Source organism: Alosa pseudoharengus, unplaced genomic scaffold (genome assembly GCF_046254945.1).
Source record: "Alosa pseudoharengus isolate Yale_2024_CS ecotype anadromous, Long Island Sound unplaced genomic scaffold, YU_APseudo_1.1 YU_APseudo_1.1_scf_6, whole genome shotgun sequence".
Taxonomy (NCBI): domain Eukaryota; kingdom Metazoa; phylum Chordata; class Actinopteri; order Clupeiformes; family Clupeidae; genus Alosa; species Alosa pseudoharengus.
The window spans coordinates 25,802,730-25,828,177 of record NW_027468848.1 but is presented as its reverse complement, the minus strand read 5'-3'; the positions used below and the strand labels follow the sequence as shown (position 1 = coordinate 25,828,177).

Below are 25,448 nucleotides of genomic sequence, written 5' to 3'. Positions count from 1 at the left end.
ACACCAGGAGATTTAACAGATAAAATTAACTGTACCTACCGATGTGTATTGCGCTAATTGTTACTGGTAGGACGCTACCTAATCACTTTCACTCAATACACATCAAGTTTTCTTTTAACAGGCATACGCTAACTTATTGACAATTAGACAATTCATAGGAGAGAAGCAAACATATTAACTGCGCTGATATGCTATATATATACTCAACCTCAACGTTACATCGAAATAAATAAATGTTAGCTGTTATACATACCAGGTAATTTGTCACAACATGATGATTCGTCCACATAAGTTTAGGTAAGACAACTTTGTCTGATGAAGCAGGAAAACTCAACCCAACAAGTGTCCAGGTCTAAATAACTGAGTCGGAAAAACTAGAAAATACTCGTGGAGTCTATGAACATTGTTAAAAGTTTAAACTCATGACACTGCTCACTTCTTGTGTGAAAATATCCGCTAAAAAGATCGACTGGAATACAAAAAGTTAATGCACTTTTCTCCAGGTCGTGTTAGTCCAGTCCTCTTAGAGTTAAAAGACGATGAAGAAGAGGAAGAAAAGGGAAGAAAACGTTGCTGAGTTTTAAGTGATCAGTAAATTGTGGAATGGAGTTAAATGGGTGCGCTGGGACGAGGGGGTTAAATCTTTGGGGCATTACGTCATCGTCAATAGATATACGTCATGTATGATGATAATTGGGCTTTAGGTTTGGTGGACTATATTCCAGATAAAATGTTTCAACACTACAACATTTCCAATCGATTAAGATATTTACAAGTTAAGCTCATAACTATTTCAAGCCAATACATTATTAAACAGAAGTGTCATTTAGTTGGTCAGGTTCAAACATCTTTGTAAATATCCTTATAACCATATCAGTAGGTCTAGTATAAGATGTGCAAACAGTAATAAAAACACTTCAAAGACAGCATCCTCTGGGCATGGTCCAATCAGCATTCCCACCAACATAGCCTAACAGAGTTAGTGTAATGTGTATAATGTTTTTTGCACCATATAGTAGTATAATGTATATAATGTCAATTGTGCTATAAATGCTCCGAAAAAGATGTACAATAAACATCAATATAACAGTAGTTGGGAATGAAAGAAACGATGGGAACACTGCATCAGTTTAGAGTCTTTTATTTCATAGCACTGTAAAACCATTCATATTCATTTGACAAAATAAAAGAAAAAAAAAACACCTCATGAACACAAAACACAAAGATACAGCCTTAATTTCGAGGCACCCAGCCACTGATTTGGAGGCAGGCACCCTTCAGTGCATTGCTACGCAGAGTCAGAGGGACAAACTTCAGCTCAGTGACACTGAAATAAGAGTCCTCTAATCGTCAGTATGAAATAATATAACACATGGTACTGTTCACCACCTGTCCACATTGAGTGGTGGACAGACTCAGTGGAATGGAAATGTCTCTTGCGCTCAACTTAACTGCCCTTAACTGCATTTTATAGTGGAGACTACGACTGGAATGTATATTAAGCTTTGTAGTCCTGTTAGTTGGACTATGGGCGGAATTAAAAATGTGTTTGTCATTGAGATGACAAAATCAATCAAGGTCATTCAGAGAGTTCTAACAACAATGCTGAATTTGTCTAAACTGCGTTCATGTAGCATTGTTCTGAATGACTCAAAGGTCGGTGAGATCATACAAATAACTCTATGATAATGTAGTGACATAATATTCTCCCCAAGAAGGTAACATTCGAAACAGCTGATGATAAGGAACGTCTGTGACAATCAAATCGAGCAAGATAAGAATAAAACGAGTTGCAATGACGCTCATGTAACACAAAGGAAAGAAACAGGGGTAAAACATAACTAGCAGGGATGAGAGCAAACCCTACCTGACTAGAGATCATAAGGACAAACTAAGGGATGTTCTGGAGAGAGAAGTTTCAGGCCTAAACTTGTTTTTCTCTGTCGGATGGAACTTCTAGAAACGGATACAAATTAAGAAATGTAAAGGGAACCCAAGGAAGCAACCATTTCAGGCTTTGACACTGAAATTCCAGACCCTGTTGTGCTGAGAGGGGAGACGCTGCGGTTGCATGTTTCTGACCATCGCAGGCCCTTCCATAGACTCAATGCTTTCCAATAGGCTTTTATGCATTCTATCAGCGCGACATCAGAGTCTGGAGTTCGTGTAAGAAATCCTGAGGTGCATTTTGCACTAGGAACATAGTTATTCCAACCCCGTTTCATTTTGCTTCACGGCCTGTATACCCCTCACACACTTATCCCTATCACGGAAGTGGTCTGGAAATTTATCGGGACCTATGTCCGGACCTGGAATTTGCCAGCTTTGGTCATATACTTAATGCCTTTGAAGGGTTTGTACTTTTCTCCATACATGTCCAATCGATTCACCTTCAGTCCTGTGAGGGAAAAAAGGGAAGACAAACAAAAAAATGTACAATACAGCTGAATGAATAACAATGTTATGACAATTATATTGCAATTATATTGCATCTAGTTCTCTGCCTTATAATGAAATTATTACAGACCAATGGTCACTTCAGAATTTAAAAATATATGTTTTGTAATGTAGTATTAACCAACATGCAACACTACAGGGACGGATAAACAGCCCACGTCTCAGGACGTCTGGTGATGAAGGGGGCCAGTGAGCTCCACTGTGTGGTTAAACGATGGAATTGCATCCAGGGCTCCAGTGAGTCATGTGACCTACAGTGTGGCATCTGGTGTAGGGATATATATCTCAGTGGGATGTTGGCCATGGGGTGCTGGTGGATTAACTGTCCATGTGGGACTACCTGATATGGCAAGCTGTTGGATCTTGAACTGGATGTTGAAGGTGGGATTCTCATCTGGTTTGGAGGCGCCAGTTTGCAGGCTCATCGATCCCTTGAGGCTGGGGAGCTTCTGGGGGTTGATCTTACCAACATCCCACGATAAGAGCTGGAGAAAACAAAAGCCATGTAGGTACATATTTTGCAAATTAGCCATGAACTTTAGTACACTATTGAGAAAAGTGATGCAACAGTTATTGGTTAATAGCATATGTTATTACACATTACGTCACTGGAAGTGACACTGGAACAGTTATACGCTTGTGTTGTATTAGTATCAAAACAACACATTAAATGAAGAGAAAAAATATTAATTTAAACAAAGTCATATATGAAGTTTATGAATAATTTCTCCACTCCTGCATGGTGAAAGCGTCAACATTATTATTTCCACACTTGTATTGACTCTTCAGAGGGAGGCAGAGAGAGAGATACCTTGGTGACTGGGTCGAAAGTGTAGGTGCCCTGTGAGGGGGTGAGGTTGACGTTTAGGACTCCCCGTGGCATCTGACTGCTGACCAGCACCGATTCCACAGCCTTGCCCATGGTCTGCTTGGGCCCCAGCGTCAGCTCAAAGCGGCCCTGGGAGCTGCCCTCCCTGAAGGTGATGTTGTGCTTCACATACACAGGGATCGCCACCAGGCTGCAGGAGGAAGACCAACCACCAATATAAAAATACAACCTGATGTGCTGTAACTGTACGTTATTACGACACAGGGAGGGGAAGGGCTACAACTGGGCCAAAACCATGCAAAACTGAATGAGCTACTGTCTAACTAAGTCATGGGGTAAAGTATTAACATCAATGGAGGTAAGGAGGATTGGGTTACTTTTTTCGGTTTCATTTACACCACCATGGTTCATCTCTTTTGATCCTGACCGTTGATGGGAGTCGTTGTGGTTTCGATCAAAGACTAAACCCCCACACTCAAAGGGAGCTATGACAATCTGTGTAGTTTCAATATCTTTCAAAAGATTCTCACAGAGGCTTCTTAGCTCGACGTGAAGACAGTTTTTCGGTTTCCATTCGTTACAAGGGAAATCATGGAACAGTGTTTGCTACACGTGGCAAACACCATGAACACATGCACATCAGACAGCCCATGATCTCACAGGGGAAACTCCTGTCACCGCAGAAACTTTCTGAAAAGTCATTTATTACTTACTGTAATAACTGTGTGAGTGTGAGCGTGTGTGAGTGAGTGATCATGTAAGTGAGTGAGTGTGTGTGTGTGATAGAGAGAGTGAAAGAGTGCGATTTCTCTGAACGTCTGCGCAAACCCGGAGCTTACTTCTGCGAGCTGACGTGGTACGACAGCAGCCGGAAGTTTCCATCTGGAGGAATGAAAGACAGAATTCGCTCAGCCTCCCAGCGCTTGAACCTCACACATGGATGGAAACTGACGTCATCCAGCAGTCGGGGGTTCTGAAAGGAAGCAGGGAGAGTACAGCTGCCAGTGAGCATGTGTGGACAACAACACTACAGTACATTTTCAGGAACACTGGGCTGCTCAAAATAAATGTTTGACTTGAATGCCTTTGCGTCAACAGAAAAGGACTTTCTTTGATGATGATGGCAACACTAGATAGTAAATGACTAATCATCTCAATAAAAACATTAGCAATGCAAATGTATTTAAGCCACTAGGGGGACACTAGATTCATTTCAGGAAAATAGAGTGGGGATATTTTCATATCCAGTCTTAAAATCAGCCAAGAGAACAACATGGATTTTTGTTTGATCAATTCTGTCAATGTGTACACCTCATTCTGATAGTTGTGCAGTCTTAATAGCAAGCTGAAAAGGAAAAGAGTTCAATGTACAAAGGCCAGTCTTTTTTTCTGAAATGAACACATTTTTGTGCAACCCTCAGATTCCCATGTTTATGTTACAAATGATCAGTAAGATTTACAACTTTAAAACACAGGACTGGAACTAAGGTTACCAGAGGGGGCCTACTGGTTAGGGCTTCGGACTTGTAACCGGAGGGTTGCTGTTTCGAACCCCGACCAGTAGGAACGGCTGAAGTGCCATTGAGCAAGGCACCTAACCTCTCACTGCTTTCCGAGCGCCGCTGTAGCAGTGTGTCTGTGTCTTCACTGTGTGCTGAGTGTGTTTCACTACTTCACGGATTGGGATAAATGCAGAGACCAAATTTCCCTCACGGGATCAAAAAAAATAAAATAATTTATACTTATACCATATTCTACATTCTTTCCCAAAAAAAGCTTTTTTTTCAAAACCATTTCCACAGGCATACACCATGTCTGTGAATATGTGCACCATTACACATTCTGGGCATACAAACAAACAAAAAATCAAGTCCACAAATATGATGAATGTTATGTTCCTGATATGCTATCCAAATATAAATTGGCCGGATTCTTCTTTTTTGGGAGAGTGAGAAAGGATTAAAGAGCCAAGATCTCACCATAAACGAGAGAGTGAGATCAGGCATGCCTGTCAGCTTCACACAGGCATCAATCACTCCTTGGATCTCCGCAGTTATAGTGGAACCTAATCAACACATAAGACAAACAATGAGATTTTCATAATAGAGCAAATCAAGTTGTGAAATAAAATTAATGTAGCTACAATATGTTGACACAAACCACCCTACCTGACTTGTCAATGATAGCATCAATCTCTTCCACCACGTCAAAATAGGCCTCGTTGTTGGTGTATTTCACACCTGTGCGTCTCCACGGTACAACAGAGAGCTGGCCGGTGGGAAGCTGCTCCCCTACATTAGTACTTCCTGTGGATTAAAAAAAACATGTTTAGCAGCAATGCATAGCCTACTGTAGCTCCATGACAAGACGCCCATTAAATTCATTGCTTTCGTTGCTTTCCCAGGGCTTGCATGTACAAGCTGAGGAGATAAAGCCATATAAAATATCTTCATCAGCAGTATTTCAATATTTGAGTGCAACAACAGCTTATTTACTACAACTGCTATCACTGCCTTACCACTTTAAACAAGTCAACATTATTCTTCAAACGCCATATCTGTGGCACATGGACAACTACGAACACACCTGTGATAGTGTTGACCACTGTGCGGAGGATGGTGGGTGGCTTTATCAGTTCTTTGAGGATGTTGGACTCAGTGGCCAGAGGGAAGCCGTTGTCAAGCATCTCCTCTAAGAGCTCGTACACAACAACTACATTGTCCTTAATGGCAGCTTCACTACAAACTCCGAAATAGTCCTGAAACAAAGTGAGAGAGCAATAAGAGACCGACACAGAGGGGGGAAAGAGGCTATATTATCATGACATTGATATGAAACAAATGCATGCACTGATGCAAAAGACTGTAAAATACACACACCTGGAACGTGTCCACCACTCGGTGAAGGAACTCGATGACAAAAAGCGGAGGCACCTCTGTCTGAATGACAGCTACAAAGAATATCTTGTGTCTGAACACATTGATGAGGTAGTGGTGAGGGGTCGGGATGACAGGTGGGACGTTCTCAGGCTCAGATGCGCGTTCTTGAGCCTCGAAGAAGTAATCGCACACGGAACGGCTCACAACACTCTTCCAGTGCTTCTCCAGGAAGATGTCCCCCGAAGAGTTCACCAGGAATAGGCTGTGGATCATCTTGACTCTGATTAGAAGAAAAACCGTGCGTGCAATTAACTTTTCGCGTAATTACACAATATGTTAACATATAACAACTTACACACTATCCAGACATGCTATCAATGCATACAAGGTCCCTCCAACACTAGCTTAATGCACCCTTATTAACACTGACGTGGCCAGTTTAAAGCGCTGGGGAAAAGGACACCTGATATGGGCTCATTTAATATTCCTAACCCGGTGACGATCAAGTTACCATAGTGGGTCCGATTAGGCCCACTGATCACAGAGCAGGCCCTAAAAGACACCAGACAAGCAGGCTCGACTAGCCCATCTATCCAATGATATTGGTAGCGCATCCTAGGCTAATGTATCCTTGTATCTGCATCCGTGTTTCTCCTCCATCACAGGACTGTCTTGTGACAACGAGCTCCGTCATGCGGTGAGGACAGACACCAGAGCTACTTCCTACTTAACATTTCCAAAAATATCAACCCGTATTCTGTCCATGTATGCTCCACGAAAGGTGTTTGAAATGATACTCACCGTTATAATCTTTTGTCTAATATTTCCGTTTCTATGTTGCACTAATACTGAAAGATGAAATAATGTTCCTTAGCCAGTCTTCCCCGTTATTGGCCCCGCCTGTTGTGAACGACTGACGTAAGCCTGAACCAATCAGAGATAAAAGACAACAGGAATGCCATCCCTACTGAAATAGTTATTGGTTCATGCTACGGAAGTGAAGCAGGATATATATACTTCATGATCATTGGACAGAGACCAGTAAACATCATATGTTCATGGTTTTTGATTGGCTTCTGAAAGTAGGCTTACTTATGTCTGACATTTTGTGTCAAGGCAAAGATGTCATGTCAATGAATCGTCGACATGTTTATATTGTGCATCGTAATTGCAGGGGAATTTATCTGCTTAAAAGTTTCATTCACTTAAAAAGTGCCAGACATGCCTCTCATTCTAAGCAAAAAGCATAGTGTTATATTAGATCAAGAGTTCAGTCTATTCATGAGACTTAAAACACCTATATCTTTTAAGCATGTGTAGACCATTGTGCGACAATAGCCTACTGCACCTGAGGCAATATTACTATCATCTTAATACGTTTGGAAAATCCATATTTTATATTAAAATAGGCCTAATCAAATATTATTTGTTTAGATAAATTGTCAACAAATACAGTCACAACTGAAATGGCTCAACATAATTTATTTTTGTTTCATGTTAAAATGTACAGAGTTCTTTGAAAGTACTTGCTAGAAAGAAAAAAACGAATAAATGGAAATACATACAGGGACGAAACAGAGAGAGGAGAGGAAGTCGGACGCAATCGACCCTCTATGAGCGCCAGGCCCTCCTCGCTCCTTGTCTATCGCGCTCTCTCTTAGCTTACAACTCACCATGTACAATTACAAAGGATACAAAAAGGGGAAGCAATATAAACAGACAGAAATATACTGAGCTCATTTTTACATGCCTCTTAGATGTAAGGAAGTCATCCTATACACACACGAAAAGTCCAAAACAAAAAGAAAAAAGAACGCTAAGTGACCTTTAGATATTTATTTTTTCCTTCTGTTTTAAAATAGCATTAATATACTACACAAAGATAGAAAACTCTAAAGATGAGATGGAATGGAGAGGTTAAAGGCATCTTAAAGTCACTAAAAGTGAGTTGTATTTTTTTAAGTTTTGAATTTCTTAATAATATTACCCCAAGAGTCAAGCTAAAAAATATGTATTGTTTTTCCTGAAACAGAAGTGAAAAAAATGACAGTACCAATATCAATGTCAGAATTTTTCTTTTTTATATTATAGAAAAAACATTGTTCTCTACAATACGTTTCTAAAGTCAAAAAGAGTCAGCTTGTATCATAAAAGAAAGCTGCCCAGTCTGATAAAATTCAGAAAATTAAAACAAAACAAAAACAATACACACAAATAATATATGAAACATCAGATTTGTAAGAAAAAAAATCCTCAATTGACATTGAATACTGGAACATGAAGGGGACCCTCCCCCCTGTCCCTAAACAGGAGACGACCCCAGACGACATGCACACCAACCAACATCATGGTGTGTGAGTTTGTGTGTGTAAGTGCACACGTGTGTGTGTGTGTGTGTGTTGATGTGCCTTGTGGGCACATGTTGAGTTTTAGTCCATTTCCCCTCATGGCTAATGGTCTGTGCCCCTCTAGGCATATGGAGGGCAGCCGTACTGCCAGATGTGTGTTACTGGTACATCGGTGTAGCCTGTTCTTCGTGGCCCTGTTAGTCAAAGAGTGAAGACACATACTGGTGCAGTCTCAAACAGGTTTATTCTCTGTAAAGCAGTTACCGTTCCATCATGGGATGACCAACCCCTTATCCTCATGTTTGGAAGATGATGTTCTACTGGGGCAGGAGACCCTATTTCAGAAGGCCAAGCTCTCTGCTCTTGTGCATGGAGTGTGTTGGAAAAAGTGTGTGAGCGTTGCATGTCCCAAGTCTGCCACCAAGGGGAGACTGTGCTGTGAACTAGGAAGTACCAGAATATTTACATCTTTATTTCTTCTTTTTTTTCACAGGCAATTCTGCTGTCCAGTCTAAACGTAACTGATAACGCTACTTGTTCATATTAAAAAAAAATGGACATAAGACTACATTACAGAGGCAGAAGCATCCGCAGTGGGGCCAGCTCCATCGGCTGGGACCTGACTCAAACGCCACCCTACAGCGGGAAGACAAGGATTCCAAACACCGTGAATGGCCCACCCACTGGACTTCCCCACTAGAGTCCCCAAAACCCAAGCCCACCCCACACCCCGCTCCCTCCACCCCATCAAACACAGAAGTGCCTCCACCTTGGCTTTCAAAGTGGCAATGGAGATGTGTGCATGTGTGTCTGTACTCCAGCACGTGGATGCATCAGAGCAAATGGGTGCCACCTTGAGCCACACACACAGCCACACACACAGCCACACACACGCACACGCACACACACACGCACACGCACACACACTCGCACACACACGCGCACACACACACGCTCACCTGAACAAAGTAAAAAAAAAAAAATTATACATACAAAGCATGAGGTTGGACGAACACAAGAATTTCAATGGTCGTCAAAAGAGACAAAACAAGATAAATGTATTAAAAATTATATACCAATAGAAAAGAACAAAAACAAAATGTCCATTTAAATTTCAACTCTTCCCCCATTCTCAAGGTAAGGCTTCCTATGTCAATGAAAGATTGTGTGAATGGTCAGGTTAACATTTGACAACCACTTATGTCTGTCTTTCTTTTTTCCCCCCACATCTAGCTCGGGAAGAGTCCTCACATCCCATATGGGCCACCACAGAGGAGAATTCTTCCTGTCCTCCTCTTCTGCGCTCTCCATGGATGGAGTGGCGCGCCTCGGGACTTAAGTGTGGTGAGCAGAGGAGGCTCAGGCCCCATGGAGTCCCCGCGAGTCTGTCCCACTGACGGTCCATTTACCACGGCGTCTAACCAGTCCCACCAGCCGGCGACCCCAGCACAGCCTGCCCAGGCAGGGTCACACATGTACCTGCAGGAAGGATTAGGGAGGGGACAAAGCAAAACAAAAACAAAAACAGAACAAAAGAAAAGACTTACGACATACAAAATAAAGGGTAAACAAAAACAACAGACATCACAGTCCCTTTAGTTGAAATCCCCTCCCTGTGTCTGCTCTTCCTGTTTCTGCACTGCTGTGTGTGCAGGCAGGGCTGTGTGCAGGGCCCCCCCCCCCTCCACCCCACCACATTCACTCAGTCTGGCTTTGGAGGGTGGGGGGAAACATAGGAGTCAGTACAGAGATGCCTGGTCCAGAGCAGAGGAGAGGGCTGATGTGGGGTAATGTCTCCTCTCCCCGCCGCTGCTCATCTGCTCATGTAGGGCGACTGTTTGGGGACGCCGGCGTAGCTGTGATGGGAGGGGCCCGTGTACATCATGTTGCTATGGTGATTGGGCTGCATAGGCTGCTGCGGGTAGGCCTGGCCACCCATCATGCCCATCTGCATCTGCATGGGATACTGCGCCGGCTGGTTCATGTAGGGGGGGTTGCCGTGGTAACCGCTATTCATCATGGGCTGCGCCATGCGGTAGCTGGCCGACATGGCGGCGTTGAGCGGGTTCATGTTCATGGAGTTGTAGGCGGCCGGCGTGGGCATGAGGTTGGGCATCATGCTGCGCTGCACGGTCAGGGGCCGTGGCGAGCCCTGCATGGTTACGGGCCCCGAGCTGCGGCCATACAGCTGCTGCTGGTGTGGGGAGCCGGCGGGCAGCTGCGAGGCCTTGGAGCGGATGGAGATGTGGCTCTTGGCCATCTGGCCCTGTAGCCGCTGCGTGTGGGGCGGTGGCGCCAGGCTGATGTTGGCGCCGGCCATGTTGCACTGGAGCAGCGACGAGCCCAGGTTCATAGAGCCCGAGCTCAGGTTGGACGCCGACGTCATGGTGGCCTGGCCCTGGGCCAGAGGCGGGTGGGGGCTGGAGGCGAGGCCGGCCAGGCCCGAGTTGGACAGGGACACGCTGGACGCGTAGGAGGTGACGGCAGCCGAGTGGGAGTACGGCATGGCGTGCGGGTCCATGATGGTGTTGGTGAGCTGCTGCAGCTTGGCCAGGCTAAATGTGGCCGAGGGCTGCCCGTAGCCACCTGCACCAAAGTCTTGGCTCATGTAGAGGCTGCGGCCTCCGCCACCTCCGCCAGCGCTCTCAGGGATCTCCATGATCATGGGCGTGGAGCCGAAACCGTTTCCCATGCTGCACTGGGACAGTGCCTGCTGCTGCTGCTGCTGCTGCTGCTGTTGCTGCTGTTGCTGCTGCTGTGGAGTGGGTGGGGGAGCTGAGGGTGGAGGCTGGGGTTGGGTGTTTGGCGCCTGCTGCTGCTGTTGAGGCACCTTCTTCTGGGGCTGCTGGTTGGTGCTGGGCGGCCTCTCGATGACGCAGCTCTGCGGGGACTTGATGCCGCAGCCGGGCGTGTTGGCCGAGGGGGGCGGAGGCGGTGGGGGTGGCTGAGGCACCCCTCCAGCACCGCTGTTGGGGGCACTGCTGCTGTTAGGCCCAGGGCCGGCCTGCTGGATGAGGCTGCAGCTGCCCATGCCCAGCTGGGAGCCCACAGGGGCGGGGGTGGACACGAACGAGCAGCTGCTGGCCTGCGAGGACGAGGAAGACGGGGCGGCCGAGCTGGAGGACGACGACGAGGAAGACGAGGCTGCCGACGAAGAGGCAGCTGCCACGGCGGCGGCGGCCGAAAGGCCGCCCCCATTCCCACTTCCGTTGCCCCCACCCATGGTGGAGTCGTAGCTGCTGGGGTTGTCGTAGTTCTCTGTGGTGCTTTCTATGCTGCCCAGGTCACTGAAGCCGCTGTCCACGACCTGCTGGGAGTGGTCCGACACCGACGGCACGTCCATCATCGGCGACGTCTCCATGTTCTGCAGCGACGGGGCAGACAGTGAGCCGGGGTGCTCTGGGGTGATCTGAGTGTAGCCGCTGCCACCCCCCGCACCTCCTCCCGTTCCGGACGGGGCGCCAGGCACTCCCCCCTGCTGCCCCGACTCTAGAGGGCCTGGGGTCATGCTGGGGCTGTTGACGGAGCGCACCGACTGCCCGGGCAATGGCGGCATGGGCGGGTTGGGGAGCGGGCTGCTGTGTTGGGAGGAGGGGGCAGTGGCCGGGGCGGCGGCTGCTCCGCAGTCCTCCACCAAGGCCAGCGCGTCGTCCTCGGGCTCGCCGTAGTTCTGCAGCGTGCGGCAGGCGGCCAGGGTCTCCTCGCAATCCTGGTAGGAGGCTGCGGCGGCGGCCGAAGTGGCCGGGTGTGGCTCGGCCTCCTCGTCCTGGGCCTCGTCCTGCGTGAGCGACTGCACGGCCTGCACCGTCTCCAGGTCCAGCTCGCTGCTGTGCTGCGGGTGATGCGCGTGGTGGTGATGGTGGTGATGGTGATGGTGGTGGTGGCCGTGGGCCATCTCGTCCTTGTAGTCGGCGTGCGGGTGCTGGTGGGGGAGGGCGTGGGGGTGCGGGTGGGAGTGCGAGTGCGAGTGCTGCTGCTCGGCCTGCAGCATCAGCACCGCTTTGTCCTCGGCGTGGAGGGGCTGCAGCTCCAGAGGCTCATCTGGGACGCCGATGGCCGTCACCGTCTCCACGGCAGCGGCGGCGGCTGCAGAGGATTCCTCCGCCTCACGCCGCCGACGCTCTTCCGGTGAGTCCGCTGGACGGGCTTTCACCTCCTGCACCTCATCGGCTTCTTCTTCCTCCTCCTCGTCCTCTTCCTCGTCCTCTTCCTCCTGCTTGCTCACGTACTCCCTGGCCCCCACGCTCCCCTGCATGCCTAAAAAAGTGTCTCCACTCTGGGGTTCCTCTTTCACGGGCGGCGATCGCACAGGTGTGGCTGGCTCCTCATCTTCCTCCTCTTCCTCGTCTTCTTCAGAGTCCGGCTCCTTCCGCCTCTTGCTGCTGCTGCCGCTGTCGCTCTTCTCCTCCAGGTGGCCGTCCCCCTCGTCGTCTGCGTCATGGTCGTCGCTGCGGCGACTACCCGAGCCAGGCGTCACGGCAGGCCTCCGCTCGCACTCTTCGTCCTCACGCTCCTCCTCTTCATCACCGTCCCCCATGTCCATATCGGGGCGCGACTGGGCTAACCGAGAGTTGGTGGAGGAAGCGGGTAACATGTTGCGCGAAGGCGGTCGGCTAGGCTTGTCCTGGGCCCAACTCCTCTCCTCCTCATCTTCCTCTTCTTCCTCCTCCTCAGGCTCAGAGATGGGGGGCTTGGGTGGTGGCGGTGGCGGGGGCAGACGAGCGGCGGGGTTCTTGGGCGGGCGGCCTCTCCTCCTGGGCTTAGGCGGCTCAACTGGCTTGAAGTCGTCATCGTCGGACTCCTTGCGCTTGTCGTGTCCTAGTTCTGAGGTCAGGCTCCGCCGCCTGACGTCGGGCGGTGACGACTGCTGCTGTCCCAGCATGCCTCTCTCCAGCTCTAACCGGGCGGCTTCCTCTCGAGCACGCTGCTCATACCAGCTGCGGGGCTTCCTGCCCGGCTTCATCTTGATCTTGGGTGGCGGCGGGTCCCCGGATTGGGCTGCGTCTGTGGCTTGCTGGTTGGCCCCGCTGCCGGGCTTCCTCCCCGGCCGTTTCTTCCAGTGTAAGGGCTTGCGCGCCTTCCCCTTGGGCCAGCCTTTCTTCTTCTTCACTGGGACCTCGGGGGTCGGGGCAGGAGGCTCTCCTCGGTCAGTCAGGTCCGATGGCTCTGGCTTCCTCAGACCGGGAACAGGCTTCAGCACAGGAGTGGCATCTGGCACAAAGCAGAGGAACACAATTACAATGATATTCTGATGATTCTGAGTATAGGGATATAATGTGTATTCTGTATTCAAGTATTTAATTAACATCATCAAAATGATTTCAGTCTGGAAACATAATTGAGTGCTCATCCTGGATAAGTCATGCAAGAAGAGGGTATATGCATTTTCATCACAAGTCATCACCATAGGTACCCACAACTGTGTGAGCCCTCTAAAGCAGTACTTCCCAAACTTTTTTTCTGGGGACCCACTTTTTAAAAATGACAGACCATCGCAACCCATTTCACTTCAGATCTAACATGCAACCACCAACATTGTTTTAGGCCACAGGTTCTCAAACTTTTCTAGATACGTAATAGTGCCTACTAGTTCTGGCCTACTACCACTACTATTACAGGGATTGGTGATGCACTGACTCCTCAGTTTTCCCTCAATTCTGCAATCTCAATTACACATGAAACAATGTTAAATATTTTTTCAAAGCTGTAAAACTTTCGCTCAGTTTTGTACACACACACACACACACACACAACCTCAGGTTTTCCTCATCCTGCTTTGAACACGGTTGTGTTGCATTTTATGCACCATTAGCGTGGAAAGTTGGAAATGACTACCGGAAAGATACTTTTTTTAATGCGCATCCAAGACTTTGGGGATATTCTCCCATGCTACGCAGTCGTCACTCTTCAGCATAGTAGGCTGTTCCTGTAAACTGTTTCTGAGAGAGATGTTACGCTGCGTTGTTTCCAGACAGATTGATGTTGTGATAGGCTATGTTGTAAGAATGTGAAATTAATAAATATCAGAACAAGAGGCTTTTGCGCAATAGCCGAAAGATAATGCGCCTTACTGTAGCCTAGTAGAGTTCACGAGGTGGAAAACGAGAGGAAATAATATCGTTTAAAATGTCCATTTAAATTGTAGCCTATAAAATAATGCACTGTTGGGCATTTCCACTAGATTTTAATTGGTCAAGTTGAAGAGCTGGTGTCCGTTAATGTTTGTGCAAATAGGCTGATTCATGTCCCTTGCATTTTGCCACTGTGAGGTCCATGGCAGGTACCCCACAGAAATGTTTCATTTTGTGAGTGAGATGTCCCCGCTGTCCCAGTTTCAGAGCTATTCTAAATGCAAAAATGCAGAGGGAAGTTTGACAAAACCTTGACTGTGGTAGTTAACAAACTAGATCCTAATAGAAAAGTCTTAGCTTTCCTGGCTAAATGGTATAGGCTTAAGTTAGGCCTATTAATTACACAACATAAATTGTGCTGGCGACCCAAATAAAATCTCCTGCAACCCAGCCTTTGGGAACCAATGCTTGAAAGCATTCAAATAGATCCATAATGGTTGATTGCATTGGAAGGTTTCAGACTCACCATCATCATCATCATCTGACTCATCCGATAAGTGTGGTCGGCTCCTTTTAGGCGCAGGGTCACTGTGATTGAGGGCGGAGCGGGCAGTTGGATAACGGCGCAGTGGCGTCTCCTCTTCAAGGCGGGGCATTGGTCGCTCAGTGTCAGAGTCCACAAAGGGCTCGTCCAGGACTTCTGTAGTCTCGGAAATTGTTTCGGTTACGACACTACTGTGTGGATGACTCTGCTGCCGCATTCGACGTTTCCTCAAAGGTTTCTGCGAGAAGAATAACACGTATACAAAATACGTTACAAAAATCTCATTTGAACTCTTTTATTTTAACGATTTTGAGTAAACATTCCTTTTTATGGTAACGCTTTGTTCACCATCCCTGTGTTTCAAAGTGTTCCCGAATGTTCAGGGAACACTCAAGACAAACAGAAAACCGTTTGCAAAAAAATACCGCGATAATATCGACAACCGTGATCATTTTGGTCACTATAATTGTCATGTTAAATTTTCATACCGTTGCATCACTAAGGCATTTGCTTAAACACCCTGAAGCACAAAGAGACATGTCAAATCATCTCACCTTGCACTTGAGGCCAAGTGTGGGTTTGGTAAGGATGGGAGGCGAACAGGCTTGCATCTCCTCATCATCATCCTCCTCGTCGTCGCTGCTCTCGCTGAAGCGTGGCCTGTGCATGGGTGGCGGTTCACACGGCCTGGGTGCCTGGGGCAGCATTGGCAGGGCGTCTCCGGAACCCTCGGGCAGCCGGGGCTTGGGGCCGCGCTTTTTCCGCGGGGGGCGCCCCCTGCTGCGGGGAGCTGGCGGTTGCGGTAGCCGGGGGAGCTCTGACTGCCGGCTGAGCCCCGAGTTACCGTCTCCCGACTGACCAAAGAGTCCCGTGGGCAGGCCGGACGAGGCCCCGGGGGCTTTCTGGTTCTTGGTCCGGTCGTCGTGGTAGTTGTCCTCCTCCGGCCGATACTTCCTCGGCCTGCCTGGCCGAGCTTTCCCCCAGGGCCAGTTCTTGGGCGGCCGGCCGCGGCCCCGGCGCTCCCCGTTGGCGGGAGCAGGGGCTCTGACCGGACTGGGAGGTGAGCGGCGGACTGGGGAGGAGGACTGAGGGCTCGGCCTGCTGGGGAAGGGGGAGGGGAAGCACTTCCTCTCTTCTTCGGCCTCCTCCTCCTCATCCTCCCCCCGCTCCACTCCCCTGTGCCAAGAGAGTGGGGGCGTCTTGTGGATCGGCTTAATCTGAATAATGATAAAAAAGAATAAGTACATATCACTGACCCGATCATGTCTTTCATATCATTCCAAGAGTAGTTTGTTTGCTATTGCAATGGAACTTCATTCAAAGTGAAAGCCAGCAAGTAATACATTGCTATTCTCAAGTTCTATTTGTGTGACTAACTATTTGTTTACTCTTTCTTTTTTTTTTTTGGTCTGAGTTCCTTTACTCCTATGCAAAATATGCTCTTGTCCTTGTGTAGAAGCACTAATAGTTTCACCTCTTTGCCATTCTCTTCCTCCCTCTCTTCCTCCACTTCTTCATCCTCGTCATCCTCTCCATCCCCGTCAGACACCACAATGTTGGACACGATCACCGGGGTCCATCGCAGACAGTCAGGGTCCACGTCCAGCTGCCGAGGCCTCGCCTGCAGACGGCTCATGTGTGTTGAGATCAACTTCTCCCGACGCACCAGAACCAACCTGCAGACACAGACACACACACACACACAAAGATCAGTCTTTTCATCTACATAATCACAGACATTACAACAATTGCATGTGCAAGTCCATTTTTCAGCAGCCAAGCTGTCATCAGGACACTTCAAAGGGGCTTTTTAAATATAGACCACCACCACTGGTGTCATAAGTCATAACTATAAGCGGTTATAAGTTGCGTAACCTGAAAGTGCAACTGGCCTTGCAACTATACATAACAGTGTGAGCACACTGGGTGCAAAGTATCAAAAGCCACTGCCTTGTGCTTTATGACTGTGAACGGACCTGTGTGGGGTGTGTTAATGTAGCACTTTAATCTTTGGGAAAAAAACACAATGAGGTGGTACTGTGCAGCAGCAGCAATGTTGGTGATGATTGTGTATATGTGTGTGTGTGTGTGTGTGTGTGTGTGTGTGTGTGTGTGTGTGTGTGTGTGTGTGTGTGTGTGTGTGTGTGTGTGTATTAGACTTGGTGTGAGTCTTCCTGCATGTTCACACGCGTGTAACCATGACGTCGTGTGCATCTCACCGGCCCCCGCGTTGCTCCAGCATGTTGAGGTGGAGGAGGGTGGAGGTGATGTCCTGTGGGCAGATGCCTGTGATCTTGCTGAGCTGCCGGATGGTCATCTGCCGGTCGCCGAGCTCGTGCAGGCACTCCAGCACCACGCTGCGCCAGTAGGCCATGTAGGACAGGCGGCCCAGGTCCGACAGAGGCTTCTCCGGCGAGCCTGGCTGACCCTCACGCTTGGACAGCAGGTAGCCTGGAGGGATAGGCCCAGAATTAGTATCACACTTTAGGCATTCACCATCAACTTTCCCCAAGGCACCTGCACTGGCTTTGTTCGCTGTAGTAAGCAATAGTAGTAGCATGCCTAATGGCAATGCCTATTTTTAGCATTTCAACTTTTTAAGGGTTGAGTGCTGAATTCGTATATTTCAGCTTTTTATTAATGTACTGCCTGGGGTTGTGATTGTGTTATGGAAATTTTAAATTTAACTTGCCACTTTAAAACCAATTTCCCTTGAAGGGGCAATAATTGAGCGAAATAGAATTTGTCACAGCAGCCAAAACCAACCAGAGAAAACAAACAATTGCATAAAAACACAGAGGGTAGGATGTCCTTACTGAAGTCAATGAGAAAGCGGCCGTAGCCCTTGCGCTGGTATTGTGGAAGAATCATGATGCAGGACACATTGTACTTCTGCTGACAGTGTTTCTCCTGCAAAAACAAACCCAGAGACGGAACTCAAAATGAGTTAAAGTAGAAATAGAAAGGTGTCTTATATAGAAGATGTCTCAAGCAATGCATGTCTGAATGCTGCATAACTACAATGTGTGCATGTGTTTGAGTGTGGGAAGACAGGCATCGTACCTTGGAAAAGTATCCAACGAGGTGGCATCCCTTGCTGTCGTTCTGTGTGAGCACGTAGAAGAGGAAAGGCTCCACGTCGTAGTACAACGTCTTGTGGTCCAGAAAGAGCTTGGCCAGTAAGCACAGGTTCTGACAGTATATCGTACTGACGTTGCCGTCCACCTGTGGAGCACACGCACAGCCAATTCAATGATCGCTCACCGAAACGGCAACAATAAAAAAAATTAAAAAAAACGTGTCCAGACCCACAAATCTCCCTGTGCGTGTTGCATAACAACTTCTGGAAAATGACCTTGGCTCCATCCCATCTCCCAGACCAGTCGATGCTCTGTTCTTTTCTCTATTTCTCTCTCTACTGGTATGGATTGCTGGCTGTGTGGATAATGATTGCACATGAATCAACTCCATATCTTTGGGCAGGCCCTCTACGAGCAGCTTAGGAAAATAAGGGAACCAATTAAGGGCGATTAGCTTATGGCGGCTGACCCGGTTTTTCCTGGCGTAGGTGTGTGACTTTCAATTTCTGAGAGCGTGCGGGCGCCCGGTGGGGTTCTTAAGAAGCAGGGAGCACCATGCTGTCACTGTCACAGGCGGCGATCTCTGATCTTGAAATACAGAACTGCCTCATGGGAGGAGGGGGAATGAAAAAAGAGGGAGGGAGGGAGAAAGAAAGAGAAAGAGAGGGAGAGAGAGAGAGAGAGAGAACTGGCACAGTGCCAATCATGCTTGCTATGTTCTGCTCCAACTGACTCGGGCTTCACTGAAAGAGCAGCGTGCCAAGCTGTGTGTATGTGCGCACGTGTGTGTGTGTGTGTGTGTGACTGTGTAGGCACTGTTGAAACTATACCAGACAGCAGACATCAGACCTCACCCAGGTGCATGTGAACCTTTCACACACATGCAGCTCGTGACACTTTGGTCCTAACCTGTTTCCCTTTCGCTTCGCTTCTGGACTAACTCCAATTCAAGATGTTCAGGGCCAAAATACACTGCCACAAGAACACCTGGTCGTAACCAACAGTCAAGACACAGGGCAACTGTTTGACGACGCAAAATAAACATCAGTATTACAACAAATTGTGATGAGTGATTACATAGCTCAAATTAAGACGCCTGATACTTAGTCACGCTTCCTAAAGTGCATGCTTTCCAGCATCTCCAGATGTGAACCTGGCGCGTTCTTGGAGTGAGAGGCCCACTAACATCTGACAATCAGCACTCTCAGCAAGCAGCTGGCGGGGGACTTGTGGCAGGATGAGGAGTGCGCATCGAGGCCACAAAACAGGAAGAGCAGGAAGTGACGCCGTGGCGCACGTGTGTGGGCGTGTGGGCGCCAGGCTATGTGTGGTGTGTGCGGTGGGCCCACAAGGCCTCCCCCAGTTTCCTCACCTCAAACACGGAGACATCATCCTTCCGGTAGATCTCGTTGGCTGGCGGGTGGAACCAGCCACACTTGCGCATGTGCTGGTACAGGATGCTGCGGCTCTTCATGTAGCGCAGGCAGAACTCACACAGGTACAGCTTGGGAAGTCTGGAATAATTATAATAATAATAATGAAAATATATTTTTTAGCACATGCAATGGCATTAAGTACTGTTAAAGGGGATGGATTAGATAAAAATAGATGAGACAGATAAAATGGCGTTAAATAGTGACAAATTAACATTCAAATCATTATCGGGAAAAATAGTCTCAAATCATGATTGGGAATAAAGAGGATTTCATGATGGGATCAGCTGATACCATCCATCCCGTTTCCTCTGTGACATCATTCAAGGTGTCAGTACACAAACAGAAAGGCCAAAGCAATGAGTAACTAGTGTGAGTGCGGTGGCTACCTGCTGAACTCCTGCGGATAGGGAGAGGAGTACCATGTCTGGATTTCGTACTTCCCGAACTCGATGACGGACGGGCAGCGCATGTGCGGATCCGGCGGTCCTGTTACACCGACTTTCTGTAAGGGCACAAGAAGGAGGAGGAAGATGGGAGAGGTGGAAGGAGGAAGAGGAGATATCAGACCGCGGGGGATTAAGAGAACCAAGTGCGGAGCAGACAGACAGATTACAGAGCAGGGATTACTCCCGCCAGTCCACACCTCCCCCTTGCCCTCCCCACCCCCTTGCCAGGCCCCCAAACTCTGCCAAAGCACACTAGGACTTGGCAGGCACGCTGCAGGGAGTACGCCCGTGTCTCTCTCTCTCACACACACACACACACACACACACACACACACACACACACACACACACACACACACACACACACACACACACACACACACACACACACACACACACACACACACACACACACACACACACACACACACACCTCAGCTCCTGGGCTGCTGCTGAGGAGATTATTATTAGCTCGCTGTGCTGTTTGGGGTAAACTGCAGGCAGCTGCCACTCAGAGGCGAGTGCTGGCTGGCTGGCTGGCTGGCTGCCTCTACTGCTATGCAATGGTGACCACATCCTGTAGAGGCCAGGAGGTCCCACGCCCCAGCCCCTACCCCTCGCCCTCTTTTACACACACACACTGGGCATCAGCTAACACATACCAAAGAGGAATATTTCAGAAAAGTGCTTACTTCACACTATCCGCACTCAAGTGTGCACCACACCCAAACCATGCTTTCACACATCTCCATTGAAAAGGAGAAATAGCCACTAGAAATACACCCTACACCCCCCCCCCACCCCCACTGGCTCGACCAATCCTGATCACCTCAACATGACACAATCCAAATGTTTAAATGGGCATAGCACACACCCAGTATCTATAATTACACTGCATACATGTCATCACCAACACAAGCAGATTCTCTCCTATCGCCATGACATAAATCTGCGACATGCTCACTGCCCACATAGTGCTGGCCATGAGGAGCGGCTGGCAGTCGTAGTACTAGGCGCCGTGTTGGACCCGCCCACTACATAGTGCAGCGAGAGGTCAGACCTCCACTCCTGCCATCTCGGCCGTATCTGCCAATCTACTCACAGGGAGCATCAGAAGGCACATCTTTCCACAGGTAGTCATTTGGCTTTGCAGGGGGTCCAAACACTCGGACAAATGTCTACTATCGCGAGTGCAGCTCAGTGGGAGCTTTGGCCAAAAGCGCTATATTTAGTGGGGCACCCCAGTGTGCTGGATTTCAAAGCATTCACAAAGGTCCACTAAAAGCAGGAGAGTGGCCAGACAAGTAACAGCCGTTTAAGGATTGATTTTCCTTCCACCTACACAAGATCCAGTACCTTCAAAATGGACATATTCCCTCCACTAAGTGGACTTCAGGTTTAAAGGGAGAGAAAGCAGAAACGGAGCGCAACCTGTAGCGCCCAGTGAAGGGGCCTCTTTTTCCGTACCTGTAGTGCCACTTGCTGGATGTGTCTGAAGAGTTCGACGTCTTTCTCCGTCAGGTTCTCATGGCCCGGCAGTTTATCCTCCTCATCACGCCAGTCATCGCCATCCTGATTGTCTGAGAGATGAAAAAAAACAATTGGGACAAACAGTCAGGTTTTCACCTTAGACCACAACAACTTTATCTTTATTTAATATAGGCTGACACTTTTATACAAAGCGACTTAAACATCATTTAATTGCTTGGCCAGTCTCCCTGGAGCAAGTCAGGGTTAAGTGCCTCTCTCAAGGGCACAATGGCGGCCGTCGTGAATGAAACGCATGACTCTTCTGGTTACTGCTTACTAGCCCACTTCCTTAGCCACAGCACCACCACCCCCCTCAATTTACTGTGCAGTCCAAGGTCAAACTCTCAAGTGTCATTAACGTACTGTACATACATACACATCATCCATGTATATCTGACGTCTTACTCACATACAAAAAACAGTATTTAAAAAAATAAAAAAGTATATAATCTGTAATTGCACACACCAGAGGTCTCACCTCCCGAGCGGTCATCCTGCTCGCCTTTGCGGCTGTTCTTCTTGCGGATGCGGCACTGCGAGTAGTCCACCGTCTCGGAGCGCGCCTTGCGCCCGTCCGGCGAGGGCGTGAAGAACTTGCTGAGCGCGTCTATCAGGCCTTTGGTCTTCTTGTTGAAGTACAGGCCACTGCTAGTCGACGAGTCGTCGTCGTGGCGCATGGGGAAGAGCAGCTGGTCGTCTCCCGGGTAGCCCTCGCACGAGGAGCTGGACGAAGAGTGCGGCGATGACGAGCCCTGCGAGCGACGGTCAGCCGCCGAGGGCCGCCCCCGCCGACGGCCTCGACCACCTCCGTTGCCCCCGCGAAACTTCTTAAAAGGCCGTTTGGACCTAGACATACATGCACACAATTTAAGAAAGGTGAGGCGCGCTGGACTTTGACTCATACTGAATCAGTTGTGGAGGGTAGAATAAATCAAACTTGGAAGAAGACCAATCGGGCATTATCATCCAACAATCCAAGTCTCAAATCAAGAAACCTCATAAATTATGAATAAGTATAAAGCTTATGAATACTAATGGTGGATACTTATATCCAAACAACTCATCACTTGGGAATTGAGATAAGCAATCAGTCTATGTGGAAATCAGACACAAAGACAAAAATGGCTCACGGCTTTCAACAAGCCACAGTATTATAGACAAGTTAATGGGCTTTAATACATTACACATCTATATGGTTTCTCAAAGTAGAGCAAAGACCCGGGTTTAACGTCTGTGTGCTGAAAAGGAGGCTGTGAAGCGAGAGAAAGTCATCAGTTACGCCCTTGTGAGTGAGTGAGTTGCATTCCACAGGATGGCAGCTGTCCTACCTGTTCTTGGGCCGACCCAGCGGGGCATTGTAGCGTCGCTTGATTTGTGCTGCTTTCTCGTGCAAGAGCCGTCTTCCCTTTTCCCTCGGCCGGCAGATCTGACAGATCCACATGCCTGGCGAGCCAAAGGCATCAGGGTCAGCTTTTGCACACCACAATAACACACCCAAAGAGGCATTTTACAAGGCGTCATTTCTATTGCTGTGAGTAGGGGGTGGGGGGGCAGGTGTGTGGGTTGAGGTGGGGAGGCACACGTACCTTTCGGCATCCGCAACAGTGGGGGGTCACAGCACTCCATGTGGAAACCCCGGTCACAAGAATCACAAAACAACATATTCTCCTGCGCAGAGAGAGAGAGAAAAAAAGAAAGAGAGAGAGAGAGAAAGAGAGAGAGAGAGAAAGGGAGAGAGAGAGGGAAGGGAAAGAGAGGGAACCTGTCAAGATTTTTCCCCCCCAACATTTTGATCAGTTGCACATTCTCTCGGCCGCTGCACACCAGGCTTGAGGCTGAGGGGGGGCTGGGTGATTGACAGCTCAGGAGAAGGAGGAAATGACCATGGCGCTGCTGTCCAAGCCTGACACGCATCAGGAGTCCGTCAAGAGGCCAGGTCAGACCCAGCAACCCACAAATGCAGCCATTTGCCAAGAGCCTTCTACGTACGCTACAACAAAAAACAACCTGGTCTGTGTGTGTGTGTGTGTGTGTGTACGTGTGTATATATGTGTGTGTACATGCGCACGCTCACCCTTACCGCATTCTTGCCCTGGTCCTGGCAGCTGCTGCAGGTCTTGCACTCGATGCACTGCCACCATAGAGCCTTGACCCGCTCCGTCAGCTCAGGGGAGAACTTCAGACAGGACGGGTGGCCTGGTGAGCAGAGAGACAAAACCATTATAGAAAGGGCCAGCAGAGCAGTGTGTGTGTGTGTGTGTGTGTGTGTGTGTGTGTGTGTGTGTGTGTGTGTGTGTGTGTGTGTGTGTGTGTGTGTGTGTGTGTGTGTGTGCAATAGTAGAGTCCGGGAGACTGGAAGGGTGGTGTTAGCTGAAGCTCACCGCTGTTGCCACAGTCTGCACAGGAGATGAGCTCCTCCGGCTTCTTGTCGCGGTTCTGCTCCTTGGTCCCCAGGCAGAAGCTGCAGATGGGAATCGGCTCGGCCACAGGCTAAGGGATGGATCGAGCAAGTGAGTGAGAGACAGAAAGAGAGGGAGAGAGGGAGAGAGAGAGAGAGAGAAAAACAGATGGGGAAAAAGAGGGGGATATGGGAGAAAGAGAGAGCGAGAGTGATACAGTCAGTCACTTATCCCTGAAACATTGTGGCATTGTGTGGCAGTGAGCGCACTAGTCATCGTGGGGGTCCATATAGTTGCACTACTGTCTATCTGCCAGTTTTATTCACACTTCATTCGGCACATTATAAGGCATCCGAGCACCGTGTAATGTGCATGCTATAGCAAGGCTCCATCACCATGTATGGCTTTTCACACAATCACCAGACGCAGGAGCATGATTCCTTTTAACGGCACTGATATCAACACATACAAGAGGCTCTACTACAACCATCTGCATACCAGATCTTGCCTTTCAAATGTTCTTGAGTGCGTGTGTGTTTGCGTGTGTGTTCGTGTGTGTGTTCGTGTGTGTGTGTGTGTGTGTTTCTGTGTGTTTCTGTGTAAGCGGGGGTGGGTGTCTAGCTGGACGAATTGTTTTTCATCCAGCGCTGCTTGGCCGGAGAGGAGAAATGATTTCTCTGTGGAGGAATCGCAGAGGGCTCGTCTTCAAAAGGAGCCACAGAGACCTGTTTTGATGCCTATTCTGTAGCCTGCCATCTGACATACAGCTCCTGGATGCCATTAATCTTTCAACACGTACGAGGGAGCAAGAGAGAGGCAAAGAGGGAGAGAGAAGGAGGGAGGAAGGGAGAGACAGACACAGAGAGAGAGAGAGAGGAGAGCAAGCATGCACCACCCAAGATGAGCTTCTTTCTCCCTCTTGCTCACACATGCACGCACACACGCGCACACACACACACACACCCACACACATTCACACGAGAACACACATGAGATCACCACAAACACATGCGGAAGAGGGAGCAAAGCAAAAGGAGAAGCCTTAACTCCAGCCAGTTGTTCAGAGAGCCTTAAGCGCCTGACTGTCCACATCCGACAAAACTAACGTGGGAGACACAGAGGAGTAAAGTTAAAGTTGACTGCTATTTAGTGGATGCCTTTATCCAAAGTGGCACAGGGTTCGGGAATCAAACCCGGGGCCAAACGATTGTCGAGGGGGTGACGTTACCGCGGCTCCACCACCTCCGTTAGCAACAGAGCAGAGTGTGATGAAAGGAGAGGACAGAATACGGGGGGGGGGGGGGAGGCAGAGAGCAGGAGGAAGAGAGGAATGAGAAAAGAACCTGACAGAGGGAGAGAGATGGTCTGCTTAAGCATGGGGCCAGCACAGGTGGTGGAGGTGGGTGGGTAGGTAGGGGGCGGTGATGGA

General features: G+C 48.7%; 2 protein-coding genes across 7 annotated transcripts in view; both read right to left on the bottom strand.

Moving 5' to 3' along the window:
* Window positions 1–1,125: 1,125 nt before the first annotated feature.
* Window positions 1,126–7,055, bottom strand: ap3m2 (adaptor related protein complex 3 subunit mu 2). Of its 2 annotated transcripts, none has more exons than XM_076270205.1 (9): window positions 6,967–7,055; window positions 6,166–6,445; window positions 5,873–6,044; window positions 5,455–5,592; window positions 5,266–5,351; window positions 4,126–4,259; window positions 3,269–3,476; window positions 2,798–2,942; window positions 1,126–2,398 (listed from the first exon to the last, which is right to left on the bottom strand). In XM_076270205.1, the coding sequence occupies exons 2-9, from the start codon at window positions 6,436–6,438 to the stop codon at window positions 2,298–2,300; spliced, it is 1,257 nt and encodes a 418-aa protein (XP_076126320.1). In that variant the 5' UTR covers window positions 6,439–6,445; window positions 6,967–7,055; the 3' UTR covers window positions 1,126–2,297. The 2 variants fall into 2 exon arrangements, with proteins under 2 accessions (XP_076126320.1, XP_076126321.1); XM_076270206.1 differs by lacking the exon at window positions 6,967–7,055 and adding an exon at window positions 6,677–6,798.
* A 576-nt stretch (window positions 7,056–7,631) lies between these two features.
* kat6a (K(lysine) acetyltransferase 6A) overlaps window positions 7,632–25,448 on the bottom strand; it is a 28,973-nt gene continuing 11,156 nt past the window's right edge. For 2 of the 5 annotated variants that reach the window (XM_076270885.1, XM_076270886.1), the window contains exons 3-17: window positions 24,002–24,110; window positions 23,695–23,816; window positions 23,207–23,288; window positions 22,949–23,063; window positions 22,087–22,466; window positions 21,558–21,670; window positions 20,031–20,146; window positions 19,581–19,722; window positions 18,192–18,353; window positions 17,945–18,038; window positions 17,348–17,579; window positions 16,603–16,804; window positions 15,683–16,345; window positions 15,111–15,366; window positions 7,632–13,724 (exon numbers count right to left, since the gene is read on the bottom strand). In XM_076270885.1, coding sequence (XP_076127000.1) covers window positions 10,327–13,724; window positions 15,111–15,366; window positions 15,683–16,345; window positions 16,603–16,804; window positions 17,348–17,579; window positions 17,945–18,038; window positions 18,192–18,353; window positions 19,581–19,722; window positions 20,031–20,146; window positions 21,558–21,670; window positions 22,087–22,466; window positions 22,949–23,063; window positions 23,207–23,288; window positions 23,695–23,816; window positions 24,002–24,110 — 6,186 coding nt within the window. In that variant the 3' untranslated portion in view covers window positions 7,632–10,326. The remainder of the gene's footprint in view (window positions 13,725–15,110; window positions 15,367–15,682; window positions 16,346–16,602; window positions 16,805–17,347; window positions 17,580–17,944; window positions 18,039–18,191; window positions 18,354–19,580; window positions 19,723–20,030; window positions 20,147–21,557; window positions 21,671–22,086; window positions 22,467–22,948; window positions 23,064–23,206; window positions 23,289–23,694; window positions 23,817–24,001; window positions 24,111–25,448) is intronic. The other 3 variants (XM_076270888.1, XM_076270889.1, XM_076270887.1) reach the window with 3 other exon arrangements.